This window comes from Aspergillus bombycis (genome assembly GCF_001792695.1).
Source record: "Aspergillus bombycis strain NRRL26010 chromosome Unknown contig00016, whole genome shotgun sequence".
NCBI lineage: Eukaryota > Fungi > Ascomycota > Eurotiomycetes > Eurotiales > Aspergillaceae > Aspergillus > Aspergillus bombycis.
In genome coordinates, this window is record NW_019170018.1 from 110,815 (window position 1) to 126,359 (window position 15,545).

General features: G+C 49.5%; 5 protein-coding genes across 5 annotated transcripts; 2 read left to right on the top strand and 3 right to left on the bottom strand.

Annotated features, from left to right (window-relative positions):
• Positions 1–841: 841 nt before the first annotated feature.
• Positions 842–2,119, bottom strand: ABOM_003393 (uncharacterized protein; the record flags this gene model as incomplete). The annotated part of the gene is made up of 1 exon (XM_022530523.1): positions 842–2,119. The coding sequence occupies one exon, from the start codon at positions 2,117–2,119 to the stop codon at positions 842–844; it is 1,278 nt and encodes a 425-aa protein (XP_022392138.1).
• A 765-nt stretch (positions 2,120–2,884) lies between these two features.
• ABOM_003394 (uncharacterized protein) lies at positions 2,885–3,559 on the bottom strand (the record flags this gene model as incomplete). The annotated part of the gene is made up of 2 exons (XM_022530524.1): positions 2,885–3,025; positions 3,101–3,559. 2 exons carry the CDS (start codon positions 3,557–3,559, stop codon positions 2,885–2,887), a joined length of 600 nt encoding a protein of 199 aa, XP_022392143.1.
• Positions 3,560–6,119: 2,560 nt separating this feature from the next.
• Positions 6,120–7,328, bottom strand: ABOM_003395 (uncharacterized protein; the record flags this gene model as incomplete). Its single annotated transcript, XM_022530525.1, has 1 exon — positions 6,120–7,328. The coding sequence occupies one exon, from the start codon at positions 7,326–7,328 to the stop codon at positions 6,120–6,122; it is 1,209 nt and encodes a 402-aa protein (XP_022392144.1).
• Positions 7,329–8,634: 1,306 nt separating this feature from the next.
• Positions 8,635–9,840, top strand: ABOM_003396 (F-box domain protein; the record flags this gene model as incomplete). Its single annotated transcript, XM_022530526.1, has 1 exon — positions 8,635–9,840. The coding sequence occupies one exon, from the start codon at positions 8,635–8,637 to the stop codon at positions 9,838–9,840; it is 1,206 nt and encodes a 401-aa protein (XP_022392141.1).
• A 2,035-nt stretch (positions 9,841–11,875) lies between these two features.
• On the top strand, positions 11,876–14,510 carry ABOM_003397 (beta-glucosidase; the record flags this gene model as incomplete). The annotated part of the gene is made up of 4 exons (XM_022530527.1): positions 11,876–12,059; positions 12,119–12,440; positions 12,501–12,748; positions 12,802–14,510. The coding sequence occupies 4 exons, from the start codon at positions 11,876–11,878 to the stop codon at positions 14,508–14,510; spliced, it is 2,463 nt and encodes an 820-aa protein (XP_022392142.1).
• Between the last annotated feature and the right edge of the window lie 1,035 nt (positions 14,511–15,545).

The following is a 15,545-nucleotide window of genomic DNA, read 5'->3' on the forward strand; positions in this document are numbered from 1 at the left end:
TTATATAGCTTTCCCAGCAGGGCTGGACATACTCCACCTGTGCCCCTGTCTCAACCATGGATGCCAAGTGTGGAGAACTACCGGGAGGATGATTTCAGTTTAGGCATGTCGGTGATCCTCTCCGTTGCTGGCTTGACGAACATCCGGTGAATGTGCCGAGAGCCTTGCAGGTTGACGGTGATAGCCGAAGCTAGGCCGGCTGAATTACGATGTATGCAAACCACTATATACGAGCAGTCCACGAACAGTATGCTTCCTTCAGCTGAGGGTACTCGTCGAGTATCGTTGCCAAGAGTGTTCCACCACGCTAAGACCTCCCTACTCGCCAATAACCGCCTCATGGAGCGTTTCATAGTCCTACCATAGGCTAAATCGGCTCATCACAGGCATGACTAGTAAGCTTCATCCGGGTAATCCCTCAGGGTCTGAAGAATCCAGACTCGGCTGCAACCTTAATTCGGCCCACACAACTGAGCATTCAGGGAAATTAAGGATCTTCGCCAGGGACCTCGGTAGTTCTTCGGCAAATGGGAAGCTTGGCAAAGATTTCGTGTGTTGTTTAGCCTAAGCACCGTTCTGCTCCTCCTTGGAGCAAGCTAGTACACAGAGCTTACCCTGTGCAAACGAAGATCACTGCAGTACACTGATGTGCCGTGGAAGAAGGAACAGTGAGATGAGAGAGCTTGTTACTTCCTGTATTATTGTGCTATGCAGTGTATCGATGCAACATGTCTAACGACCTCCCAAAAAACTAACAGTTACTTCAACAGAACCAGCGGATCCATAACTATTACCCTAACACTCCATTGAATAGTGTACCGAGAGCAGCATGCATGCTCTATTAGTTCTTTGTCGGCGGTTTCTCTGGATCCGGAGCCGTCATCGAGTACGAGGGAGGAGAGTCATCATACTCATCCGATGATGAACGCCGGGAAGTGGTGTCCGCAAGCTCGAAAACCCCAGTAATAGCAGTGCCTTGCTCCATGGGAGTCATTTGTACCGTGGGACTAATGACATCTGAGACGATAAAGAACTCGAGGTCATTCGCATTGAACTCGAAAGTCTTTCCTACGCACTCAAAGGTGAAGGACGCGCATAGCCGGTAGGACCGGCTGATGGTGAATGTGCTGAAGGATACGTCTGAATGTCTGAATATGAGCGGTCCGAATGTCTCGTTCAAATCGAGCTGCCCCAATACAGGCATGCCTAGTGACGTTTTTGATAAGATTTCCAATCGATCATCCACCTCTCCCGTTATTGAGCCCCTTAGCGACTGAGAAGCACGTGCGGAGGTTCGGCTCATTACTGCAATCGACACCGATTGCAACGTGATGCCCGGAAATGGCATGGATGAGCCGTCCGTACACGGGATGACGTCCAACATACATGCAACTGGCGAGCCCTGCAGGACCCGGGTGGAATATACGAAAGATGCCTTGAAGTCAAATTGAGGGAGTTGCTTCTTTGACAGCCAGGACTGGAACTTCTCTCCGACCTTGAGACTTCGTCCCCGATTTTCCGGCAGCAGGAGGAGGCTGCGCACGGTGAACACGTCGTCTTTGTGCTTTCGACTTAGTTTATCCCCATGATCCGTCGGTTCCCACTGTGCTGCCAATGGCAAAAAGTTGACCCGCAGTGCCTCTGTATACAATGGTGCTTTCTTCGACAGAAAGGTCTTCTGCGGTTTGAACATTTGAACCTCGATGCGATATTCAATGACGCAGTGTAGCTTCCGCTGGGCATCCCCTACATCCACCGCAAAGGATGGAGGCAGTGGATGGTGTTCATCGCTACGGAAAGGGGCCTTTTCGGGCCATTTTGCGGGTGATTCCACCTGCGACGGGAAGGTAAACTCGAATGGCCATTCATACGTATTCCGGGCCAGTTGGCCGCCGTTAGGGGTGGCTATAGTCTTTTCCTCCTGGAAGAGAATGCTCTTGCTTCGATAGGTCGCGGTGGCGCCCTTGACCTTCTGTACTTTTGCCTTGGCGCGGCCGTAGAAGCTCACCCGAACTTCTTGGATGTCGATCGGGTTCGGGCAATGATAGACGACGCAACCGCGAAGGTGTTCATGTCCTGAATAGCAGGCCAATTGGTTTTCCAGCTGGATCGTGAGCATGATGGCCACGCGTGAAAGGGATTACAACCTGGAGGGATGTGGACAGTCTCACGAAAACAAAGAATGCTGGACTCAAAAGGCGTGGGATGATCACGGGGTGGCTCTATACCCTATCCAGCCTAGGGCTTACGAGGTATATTCCAACTCAGCCTTACTCTCTTGACTCTCGTCGATCCCTGCTTCTTGACCTCGGAGGAGATGAACGTATTACCCTGCGATAATTTCCCCCCGCTCGCATTGTTCGTAAGCTTACCCAATGCATCCACTTGCGTTGTCTGAGCGCCCGGGTGGGGCCCCTACTAAGATCTCTTATCATGGCCATTAAGCATTGATAGGCAGACACTTTTGCGGGTCTACGGTTTGACCTGTATTGCTCCACTGCGATCGTCTATCCAGATTGAATGAATGCGGTACTTGACATCTCTCGAAGTCTTCGAATACAAATACGAAGTAGCGCCCAGGAAACGGGCGGGAGACGTCAATGCTCTGGACGCGCCCCTTTAGTGCCATCTTAGCCTCCGTTCCTCTAGTGGATCCCACGGCACGATACCCACTCAGATTCCGGACAAGCCCGCTGCCCGCATTGCGAGCAGTGGTTGGCAGTTTCAGGTCCTGATCGGCAAGGCTGAGGGGGCTGCTTCGCCTCCAGAAGACGCAACTCATACGATCGCGTTCGATTTCTTCTCCGCAGGTAACAACAAAATCCTATACCTGCAGTTCCTAGGAACTCGATAGATGACCGTGTTTCTATGTAAACCGCGTGTCTCACTGCTCAATAGCACGAAGATATGTCGCAACTTCCTGGCTAAACATCCCATCCCGGACAAGTTGATCGGCAGACTCCACAATCCATGTCTGACAGTTCCGTTGGTTCACCTTTTGCGCTTTCCTGCCTTCCAACATGGCCTGGGAATGTATTTTAGTAGCATACTCTAGTAAACAGATCCGACCGATATATTCTAAAGTATTGGCTGTACTTACAGTCTCGGTGACCGTATTTAAAGACTTCCCCGGAACCTTGACCTTGTGTACACTTGCCTCAAAACCACAGACAGGCACATTGTCAAGTTTCAACACCCCGTTATTCATCATCAACCCTTCCTCAAAGTATTTCCCATCGATCCACTGTAAGGGAATTCGGGTAGAGGGCCGTTCACTGTTGTCATCGTGGAAGTCATAGTGGCGCTTGATTTGAAACTCGAAGCCGTTCCTTACATCCCCGGTCGCATGGAGCTGCACACCGATATCAGGATCAGACGGTGACCGAACCCAGTATGCCCAGTGGTCTTTAAAAGGCCAGCCGTTAAAAATGAGTAACTCGACCAGGTAAGCCCCGGTGGGTCCCGCTGATGCTACTGTTGGTCGCTTGGGGGCCGTTTTGCCGATCAATGGGGGCGGCGGCGGTGGGGGAGGTAAATGCTGGGGGCCAGAGGAAGACATATCCATGCCACTACACGGTATATTCTTTGGTTGCCGTGTTGCTAAACGTTTGTTGGTGGTGGTCAGGAATTCCCATGAGATGCCAGTTGGCGATCATCAACCTCGTAGCCTAAGCACGTCTTAAATACGGGCCACCAACCAATCACCGACTGTTGAGAACAGAACTACAACCCCTTCTATAATTAGGACAGTATTTACAAAACCAAGTTAAGTCCTTGAGATCCAGATCCCGGGGCAATAGAAATTTAAATGAAGTTTAATTAATAATAATCTTGGCGATTGCCTGATACTTCAGGCGCTGCTCTATTACCAGCTGGACCTCCTTAGTAAATAATATTATATCAATAGAGCCTTTGGAAAAGCGCCGAGGAATGAATGAACAATATATATAGAATCAATGCTACTACTACTACTAATACTACTAATACTACTACTACTACTACTACTAATACTACTACTACTACTATCTAATCCTTCCCAAGACCCTAGCACCCTTCATAGAGTTCCCACGAACAATACCGTCAGTACAACACAACCCCCAAACAAAATAGTAGTAAACTCCCAACTACTAAAGTAACCTTCTCCCCTACCCCAGCTAATAACTGCTTATCATGCGAAATAACCGGCCACACATACCCAATCTTCTCAAGGACATCCCCCAAATCCTCCAACTTATACTGACAATCAATGGTACCACACATGGCACTCGCAGCCATCCCCGCCGCCTCCGCGCAAGCTTCGCAGCCAGGATGATCAGTGAACCTGCAGCACGTAAACGTACACAGCGAGTGCGCGCTCAGGATGCAGTCCTTGCTTGGGAAATAGGCTGTCCCCTCACACTCCGTTGGACATGTGCCGGTGATCTTTGCCACGCATTCGCCGTAGCCCGGGGCGCCGCAGCGCTCGCGGTTGCCGTTGTTGCAGTCAGCCAGGGTGGCTGGGAGCGAGGTTGCGAGAAGGAGGAAGGCAATGAGCGGTTTCTTGGTAGTGGGGTACATTGATGGGGATCCTGTGCGGAGTTAGTAGGGTTTCCCCACTACGAAGGGGTGGAGCAAAGATGGTGAGAGGTACTCCAGGTTGAAAGGCAGAAAGAAGTCGAGTCGTTGATTGTCCGAAGCGAGGCAACGTAGACAAAGATTTAGTGAGTGTGTGGGGTATGTAGAAGATTGACCCAACTTTAGCTGGGCCACAATAGTCTGTTATACCTCAGTACTTAAGAATTACCTGCCTTGCTGGGTGTATGCCACTCCTTTCTACTATATCACAATCCTGGAGGCGTATAGGGGTACCTTGTCCACTGATTGACCACAGTTGATACTGAAACACCGACGAGACATGGTTCCCCCCAGGCGTCAAAATAACTATAGCGACGATGCCCAATATTCTGTTGGAGTTGATAGCCACGTATGGGCCCATACTAGCTCAGCTCGCATGTCTAGAAGGGCCAGATCCCTGCATGACCCAATTAGCCAAGTTTGTTTCATCTATGCAGCTGAAGAGAAGAGCCCCAATGGCTATTTGACGCGGATTTGGGGGCCTAAGCAAGTGCCAAGGAGGCGACCGCATCCAGGGCGCTTGACGTAGTATGTACATACATACGTATAACCCAGGGAATATCTATAGAGTGTCTGCTGAGACCAGATGAGTAGATCTTTTAGATACATGTCTATTGTTGCCGACACGATTCTTGGATTAGCTTGGTGATGAACGAGCCAGCCATGTCACGCACCTACTAGACATAACAGCATCACCTATTCTGGTGCTCTATGTTCTAGTATCGTATAACAGTTCTCACGTCGATATATACCTTCAGCTAGAACTTCCCGTCCAAGCCGTCCTTCTCAGCGATACGTAAAAAAAGAAAAAAAGGTCACATTACTCTAAATCTGTAATTCAGAAAGCCCTAGATCGCACCTATATAGCTTACCCCTGTTACAGCAAGCTACCAATGTAAAGTACATCAATCTAGCTTTAAGTGAATATACAAGTGGTAATGAATTGTTTGACATCCTAAACTTCACTTCTGATATACCTGTAGCAGGCTAATACTCGAGAAGTAGGCAATTTAAGAACACAGTTGTGTGACCAGCCTCCGATTCTTAATATTACTGGCCCTAGAGTGTTGGCTCTATTGCAGTGAGACGTCCTGTTTTCTTTCTATCAGGAGGAGCGAGTAAATCTCCATTTGTTGAGGTCGTAAAGAGAGAATGACTCTAAAACATATTGATGCTCTAAGTTTGATCATTGAAAGGACAGGGAGGACAAGTGAGCACTGATGAAGCTGATAAATGCTTGGTATCACCCTATTAGTTATATACATTGCCTATTAACTAACTAATCCCCGTGACCTAGACTAGAATACCCAGACATTGCAGATCAGGAGGGCACTTGGCATGCAATAACGACATCGTGAGAGATATGACAGATCGATCAGAAGGAGCTTGGTGGCTAATCGTTTCTATCTGAAAGAGTCTGCCCAGAAGACCACTATCTAACAGGAGAGTTTTAGATATGCTGCCAAGAAATGCTCCATACTATGAAGCATGCTTGGTAGTTAGGCTCAATGAGTCCTGCCCGGGGTCTGGTGGCCTTGACTCCTGTTGCCACTGTTGCGATTGTTGCTGTTGTTGTTGTTATTGCGATTGTTGCTGTTATTATTATTCCGGTTATTGCTGTTATTATTGTTATTGCCGTTGTTGCCAGTCTCCTTTGGCTTATACTTGTCAGGCGGGGGAAACGAGGGATGAGTTATGGCCACAATCTGAGGAAAGCCTTCTGTGCCAGGAAGCATGATTGTTTGGTCCGTTAGGTCCTTGACGTGTTCAATCACCTTGAAATTCATGCCTTTTTCCCCGGTAAAAGCCTTGCAGCCCCAGCCCTTTCCGCATCCATCTTTGGACTTATTACCACATGGCGGCTTCATCTGCCCTGTCATTCCATCCGTGATCTGACCGTTGTACTTGTTTTTGATAGGTTTGCCACCTTTCTCCCCTTCCCATGCAACGATCGTTGGCTTAGGAGATTTGTTTCTTAGTGCAGCGCCTTTTTGATCGATCTGATACTCTAGGGATGCCATCACCTCGCCACACCCGGCATTCATAGTATGTTGAGCGATCTTGGGAGTTGCTGGTTGCTTCTTCTTCGTGTTTGTTGCCCCTTGGCCACTCGACGAGCCCGCGGCAGATTGTTGCCCGTTTGTCCTTTTATCCACCTTGGCAGCAGTCTTTTTGCCCTTATCCGTAGTCTTTTTATCTTTCTCTTTACTCTCGGCGCTGACTGCCTCCAAGGCAGCTTTGACATCCGGTGCGGCGTTCAATACGCTAGTGAATTCGCCCTCGTATCCATTATCCTCAAAACCTTGGTAGATATAATTGCCGCTTCCGCCCGTGACACTTGACGCAAGATAGACCTTATTGTCTACCTTCATAGCGGTCATGACGGTCGGCCTGTTGGCTCTGTTGGGGTTCGTCTCTGCGTTGTACAACTCATTCATCCTGTCCCAGCCCGCTTTGGCAAGACCAACGATGTGTTTATCTTCGACTTTGTTACCATCTTTAAAGGTGACGACCGAACGATACAGAAGAAACTTTTTATTCTTTTCCAGTTTTGAATTGCCAAAATTGACGTTTTTGGGCGTTTGTTCCTTGACAATATCGGCAAGATTGGGAGGGCGGGGATCAAGTAGGCTTCTTTCTTCTAGAGCCACGGGCGAAGTCGCGACGAGGCCCAGAAACAAGAGAAAGAGATAGCAGAGCTTCGGCAGCAGCATTGTGGAGTAGGCCTCCTGAGCAGATGCAGAGCTCGAGGATTCAATAAGAGAAAGTCTGAATGAATGAATAAAGGAGAGAAAATACAAGAGAAACTAAATGAATGTTTGATAAATAAAAGAATGACTGCTGTGACGATGAACAGAGGAGAGGTGCAACGCATGCGTATTTATGCCTTTTACAATGCTGTTACCATCCATTCTGATCCCTTTTGATGAAACCCTTCTGGATACCAAGACGTTGATCCCTGGGTCCAGATGTTGACAGCTCTGCTTCCCCTGAGCAGAGTCTTCCCTTGTCTCTAGGCATATGAATCTCTCGCCCCCAACGGAATCAAACGCGCCTCCGAGTGTGGAGCTACGAGTTGCTAGTGCTCTTGGTATGGCCCTGAGGCCTTTGGCAGGATATCAAAGCGACCTGCACAGACAATTCTCGCCATCTAGGGTCCAGTGCATCTCAAACCCCATCATCATATAGGGAGGGTGGACATATTGCTGAATATCATCTTCTCCTGCAAGTTAGGGATCAGCCTTTGATATTATCTAAACGCGTGTTTTCGTCAAATGGCCAAACGTACGATGGTGGATCGACGGAAAAGCTATTGATCTAGCTGCCCACTGAGAACATGCTTTGTTACGTACAACTAAAACTACGGATCTAAGCGAGAAAATAGCAGTGAGGTGCATTCGTGTTAGGATATAGTGCCAGAAGAGAGCATGGACGTTCGACCTTGCCGACGGGGTCGGGTAGTTCCCGATGCATGCTTCGGTACGAGCCGAGGGGATTGAATAAAATTTATACACAGCAAATAAAGAAGATGATGATCGGCATCACTAAACCTCTCGCTAAAAGACCCTTTCGCATATGACAATTCAATTACTCAACGTCCCCTTACACTTCTTCCCCCCAACTCTTGTCGTCGCCCTGTATTGTCGACGCAAAATAGCCGGCGCGGTTACAATAAGGGTTTCCACCCTAACGCGCCACAACCGCTTCTCCTGCAGGACCTGCCCCGCATTTCGCCACAAAATGTATGTAAAATATAACCTCCCACCAAACAAACACGACATTAACCCATGCAGGTCATTCTCCCAGCTTCCCACGGATTGCTTAGTCTCAATCCTGGACCAGCTACCTTCACAGACTTCCTTGGCAGTGGCCACGACATGCAAAGATTTACACATATCGGCTACGCCGTTTGCCTACCGTGACGTGTCCCTGGACTGGTCCACACGGCCACTCTGCCGCCTCTTGAAGCTACTGCGGTTGATATTCCACAACCCCGAATTGGCAACTTACATCCAGCACATGAGCCTCGTGTCTGCCTCTGAATCAGAGCACTGGCAAGACACCCAACCGGACATCGATTGGGAAGTGGAGTCAGAGAACTTCCGTGATGTGATTGACCGATCGATGGACATAGTCCAGCGCGCGGGACTGGACATTGACATATGGAGTCTTCCCCTTCGTGGTGGAAACATCTACTGTTATGCAGCTATCCTCATCTCTCAACTTCATAATCTCAAAAAGTTGGATCTAGATTATTCGTTGGTCTGGTGGGATGGCTTCCCGGGCCTCATGCTGAAGCAGGCCCTACTATCTCCCAATGGAGTGCTTTCAACCTTCCAATACCTTGAGACCGTTGACTATGGCGGCAATGTCCCCATCGCCGAGGACGAAGATGAGGATCCTGACAGTTACCCCGCATACAACCCGGATCAGTTCATGGCCTGGTTTTGCCTGCCATCTTTGCGCTACCTAAACATATGGTTACGAGATCTTGAAGGCCTAGAGGAAACAGTGCCCAATCTGAATCTCAATAAACTGGAGACACTTATCCTTGCACGGACCACGATCTCAGACCCAGATGTGCATTGCTTGCTTTCCCGAGCACCCAATTTAAAAACCCTGCACCTTGGAATGGCCTACGCCTGGGGCGCCGAAGATGTGATAGATGATCCTCCTTCACTAGCCGAAGCCCTCAAGTCTGTAAAACAGACCCTGCGACATCTTTCCCTAGGAGTCGAGTATTATCCCTCCAACCTGGGCGAGCGCTACTGGGGCATGAGTGGCGATCACATCAAGGAGTCATTCCACAACATTCTACACCATTTTCCCAATCTCCAGTCAGCCGAGCTGCCATTACCCGTCCTCTTGGGTTGGTACTGGCGGCACGAAACTGAGCTGGGGCCTCTTCTGCCGAAGACCCTGCGCCATCTCTGCTTGCGCGAGGACTTGAGAGGCCTAGGCGACTTCGAATGGGAACAGGATCAGGTGAAGGATCTGATTCGTCCGTTTCTCCGCAACTGGCGTGAGTATACCCCGGAGTTGCAGACGATTACGTGGCGGCTTTGGGACCAGAATTATATGGATGGTTGGGAGGACTTGCAGGACGAGTTATGCCGTGCGTGTGCAGATGCTGGCCTTACATTGAATTTGACTATTGATGACCTCGGGACCGGGCTCTGGAGCCGGGAATCGGGTTCTTTAGAGAATACCGTGCTTGGGGAATAGTTTGTGTGAGTTCTGCATGCGTTGAGGGACGTGTAGTGCTCTATAGAGGCGTATCTTGGCGTTCAGGAGACCACTGACAATGTATACAACCTAATCATTCCTAAACGAACTATCCTTGGTGTTTATGTAGATTATCCTAAAATTGGTGTATAGTTCGTTCGTATTGTACTTTCGCATAGATAAGATAACAGTTCAATACAATGAGCGCCTTCCCATCTATGGACTTGTGTACTAGCTACCAAGTGACAATTCTAGTTTCTGAATTATACCTGGTCAGAATTTCTCGCTCGAAATAGTGCCCAGTCCTGTTTAAAGCCGCTAGAGCTACATCTCTGGACAAACCCTTGGAAGCCTCTAGCTTACAACGAAAGTAATTTTAAACAATCTGAGCATATCTATAAGGATAGTTTTCTGTCTAACCTTAGGTTGGACTAAGTCATCCCATTTTCAAAAGGTCATGCATCTATTCTAAGGAGGTATATGCATACTTCTCAACTACATCAGCCATAGTTCTTTGGTTATTATAACGACCAGTGTTTCATCAAGCAATTGATGACATTTCTTCCTCTTCAGCAGGACGGTCTGTCAGTTTGAGCCTTGAATACATATTCATTAACAGCTCCACGCGTTATCTGGCTTAATATTACGTCTATACTCTCAACTTCCATTCTTTCTGTCCTGACCCGTTACGTTAAATAGTTTTTTACCATTGACATTCAATTATTACAAAAAGATTGCACACTGAGGCTTAAGTAGAGATACATACCGGCCACTTGGCAGAGGTGCGCGGGGTGGTTCCCTCGATTGCTTGGAGTGCCCATACACAGTGTCGAATACACGGCGCCCCTCAAGTAGCGTTCGGCCTTCCAGGCGGATGTTGTCTTAGTCCTCGTGATCAAGAAGGATCGCCCTAGTCGTGAAGCTTCCAAGGATTGCGCGCTGGTTCGGTGGAAGGGCGTCACCTCGCTCTCCTCTGCGCCGATACCATAACCGCATTTGGGTCCTCATACGAAACTGTGCCATGAAAGATGGGTCCAAGACGTATTCTGGATTGGCCTACTTTTAGCAGAAGGCAACAAAATTACGGATTTGCTTGGGTAATCAACCTGTCGGCATCCCGCTAGGTTCGGCTTCGACCCGGCATCCCTCTTTGTAGTCTTTGTCGGGGCCGGCATCCCTCTTGACAACCACCGACTGGTTTGGGTAACTTTAGCCATTGTGGGGACCCCGTGCCACGAGTCTGATCCCTTAGACCCAACATCTACACTGGGTCTGAAATTTCGAAAAGTTCTGTTGAGCATACCTAGGAAATACCTTTCCTCTTCGCTTTTGTCCACGCAGCCTGCAAGGGGATATGCGTCAATCCATAAGATAACAAGGTTCTCGATAGTGTATATGTCACTTGGCCTCCTATAGAAGGCTATGTATGGTCAGAATAAAGCCAGGCTTTACTCAAGAGTTCTGCTACTCTCAAATTCACCACGGAAGAAAACACGAGGAAACCCCAACGGTCATCCTAGTGGTATGTGCCATAACTCTAATCGGGTGAGAACCCAAGGGTTGATCGCTCTTGGCGGCTTTAGGGATTGGCTCATCTGTAACCGACGGGTATCCCTCGGGACTAAGAGTCTTAAGACCCACGTTCCTCGATGTCTTATGTTGGCAATCCACATCGAGTGAGGAGCATGAATTCAAGAATGTAGGAACTGTTTCTGAATACAAGATGACCTACGCCCGGTTCCTGGTTATAGCCAATATCTGCCAAGGGAGGGGAGAACAACAATGGTATGGTCTAGAGAGTGGAGCTTGTGGAAGCATTTAGACGGTGAAATTAGCTTCAGTCTATATTAGACTTTCCACTATTATATCCCCATAGGAAATCGAGCCATATGGCTCGAAGTAGTGGGGAAAACATCCACAAGGGCCCGCTTGGAACAAGCTCATCGCAATTAAGGCTTCTTACTCACCCTCGCAAAGGCCCTATAAATGAACCCCTTTGCTCCTGGATAGATTGAATTCCTCAAGTTCCATTGCCATGTACAACAACTTGTTCCTCTCAAAAACGCTTATCGCAACGGCGCTTCTACCCTCGTTGGCCTATTCCCAGGCCAACGCTGGCGATGCCGGGACGAGATCAGCCGACGCTTTTCAATGGATTCAACCCGCGAACACCACCATCTTGGGCGAGTACGGCCATTCGCCACCGGTCTACCCCTCTCGTAAGTCTGCCCTTTTGCACACCTATGCTGATGCTGACTTGGGTGTTGATATTTCTTAGCCAACATCACTGGAGCAAACGGATGGGAGACGGCTTTGCACAAGGCAGAGCATTTTGTTTCACAGCTGACGCTAGATGAAAAAGCGTGGCTAGTGACTGGTGTTCCCGGTCCTTGCATCGGGAACATTGGGCCCGTGTTGCGTCTGAATTTCACTGGCCTCTGTCTCCAGGATGGCCCAAATGCCGTACGGCCATCCGACTATGTGAGCGTGTTTCCCGCGGGAATAACGATTGCCTCGTCCTGGGATCGAGATCTCATCTATGAGCGATTCCACGACCTGGGACTCGAGTACAGGGGCAAGGGTGCCCAAGTTGCTCTGGCGTAGGTCGCTGCTCCGAACTCACTTCATTCTGGCCCCAGCCCGCTGACATATGACATTAGACCTGTTGGAGGCCCACTGGGCCGAACGCCATATGGTGGCCGCAACTGGGAGGGCTTCTCCCCAGATCCATACCTCACTGGAGTTGCTATGGAATCGAGCGTGAGGGGCCTGCAGGATGCCGGAGTCCAAGCAACGATCAAGCATTGGCTTCTCTACGAACAAGAGAGTCAACGCTACCAGACCACTTATCCTAATGGCACGCTCGAGTTCGCCGTGTACTCATCAAATGCTGACGACAGGACCATACGTAAGTCGACCTTTCTTTCTGCTTACCTGGCGTGTGGCTGACCGCAACCCCAGATGAACTCTACATGTGGCCCTTTGCCAACGCAATCCACGCCCAGGCTTCGGCTGCGATGTGTTCGTATAATCGTGTCAACGGTTCATATGCGTGCCAGAATTCCAAGCTTCTCAACGGGCTCCTGAAAGAGGAACTCGGATTCCAGGGATATGTAATGACTGATTGGGGCGGTCTTCATTCCGGAGTGGCCTCCGCCCTAGCAGGAACGGACATGGATCAACCAGGCTACATTGAACCCGTGACCCCTCTTCTCAATCAGACAGGTCTCTCTTCATACTTTGGCTGGAATATAACGTTAGCGGTCCAAAACGGCACACTTCCGGAGACTCGCCTCAACGACATGATTAAAAGGATCATGACACCGTACTATTTCCTCCACCAAGACCAAGACTTTCCGGCCACAGACCCGGCCATGGCGTACTATAATACCCAGTTCTCAAGGAGTAATTACTCCATGGATTCGTTCGTGTTTGGAAACAAGAGTCGCGATGTTCGACAGGACCATGGCAGCCGGATCCGACGACACGCGGCTGAATCGACTGTGATGCTGAAAAATACCAATAATACGCTTCCTTTGAAAGCCCCGGCCAGTATAGCAATCTTCGGAAGCGACGCGGCACCCAATACTGCTGGGCCTTTCATCCGTGGACCTTCGGAAATCGGCACCCTGGCTGTCGGTGGAGGATCAGGCAATGGACGATTTACTTACTTGGTCTCACCTCTGGAGGCCATCGAGGAACGAGCTGCTCAGGATAACACTCTGGTCCAATTTTGGCTGAATAATACCATGATCAAGGATGCAGACGTAGAGACCCTGTGGGGCGCGTCGGCTCCGGAAGCCTGTCTTGTTTTTCTGAAGACCCGGGCCACAGAGCGCATGGACCGCGGGCATCTGTCTGTGGACCAACACGGTGATGTTGTCGTGCAGAGTGTCGCTGACAAATGCTCCAACACGATTGTTGTGACCCATTCCGGGGGTATGAACATTATGCCATGGGCAGACCATCCGAATGTCACAGCGATTCTGGTCGCTCATTACCCAGGTCAAGAGTCTGGCCATTCAATCGTTGACATTCTCTATGGTGCGAGGTCCCCTTCTGGCAAGCTTCCCTACACGGTTCCATTGAACTCCAGTAGCGTGAATACCGCCCCAACCACCAATATTACTACAGCCAATGTCGACGACTGGCAATCGTGGTATTCCGAAGGCCTTGAGATCGACTACCGCTATTACAATAGTCACAACATCCCTGTCCAATACGAGTTCGGATTTGGTCTCTCATACACAAACTTCAGTATGGAAAGGCTGAGAGTGAAACCGACAAACCCAGACGCTCACATTGCCTCTCACCCAGAGGCACTTGAAACACGCCCCGGAGGCAATCCAGCTCTTTGGGACGTTTTGTTCGAGGCGCAAGTGACTCTCCAGAATACGGGGTCGACCCTTGGTGCCACTGTGGCCCAGCTCTACGTTTCGTTTCCTGCCGACGTTTCGGAGCCCCCACTCCAACTCCGTGGGTTTGAGAAGACTGAGCTTGCTCCCGGAGAGAGCCATACAGCGACATTCCCGCTCATGCGCCGAGACCTCAGTTATTGGAACGTCACTCAACAACAGTGGCTCATACCCACGGGTGATTTCGTCTTCCGTGCTGGCTTCAGTAGCCGTGATCTTGGTGACTCGGTGACTCTTCGTCCCGTCGCAGAGTGATCTAGGTTGTTCACAAGGCTTTTCCAAATGGCACTCAATATCTATACCTCGTTATAAAAAAAAGAAAAGAAAACAGGTGAAGCGTAACTATCCCTATGTCAATTAATTGAAGTTTTGGATACACCTCTGACCTCTGCCGAATCCACAACCCCAACCAGTTTATTTTGCTCATCGGAATTGTGCAATCTAGTTCTATATCTTCGGATTTCCTTGATCGATAGATTTTGTAGGATTGGTCATATCGGCGTGGGTATAGGTAGTCGTGACTTAGGTGAGTTTCTCGTAAGGATTCATGGATATAAAGAGCGATATCACCGTAGCATGAGGAACAATAGTAAAGGCCGGCATGATCGAGCTTGCGTCGCAGCATCAGGTGCCTCGGGGTGAATCAACATGGATCCCATGGGAGAATGCACGTAATTTAGGCAAGGCTGCAAAATGCCTAGTGTCGGCACTTGGCCAAATATCTCCACGTTGATTTGATAGCGATCTCATGTTGCTTACCTATTCACGAATCCCATGTACTCTTCCTTGTCTGGCGCTAAAGAACTCAAAGGAGAGACATGCCAAGCCTTCCCAATCCCTACCCCTGTTCAGGGTCAATCGATTATCTCAAATACCGGATTCAGAAATAGTCGAAAGGGAAATCCATTGGAATGGAACACGGCCCAAGATTGAGGTTGGTCGGTGGGCCGGTCGTTCGTTGTACCCCGTGACAGTCTTGGGTCAGGTGGGAAGTGAGACCCCGAAATGTCAAGAGTCAAGTCTAAGCGACGGCAAACCAGCTTCCTCCAACTTTTGCCGACGACGCCCTGCAGACCCCAGGCGGACAAACGTGACAGCCGTCGTGGCGGCCGTGCAAAGACAGTTTAGCGCGCCGCTCATCTTGATTGTCCATCCATTCTTCTGTCAGGCTCACACAAGTTTAGCCTGTACACATCATCTGAACTTGGAATGGTTTGTGTCAGGGGCCCCTCCAAACTACGCACTAAGGCAGCCCCCGCTTCCAATGGATATCTGTGCGCAATGAAGCAT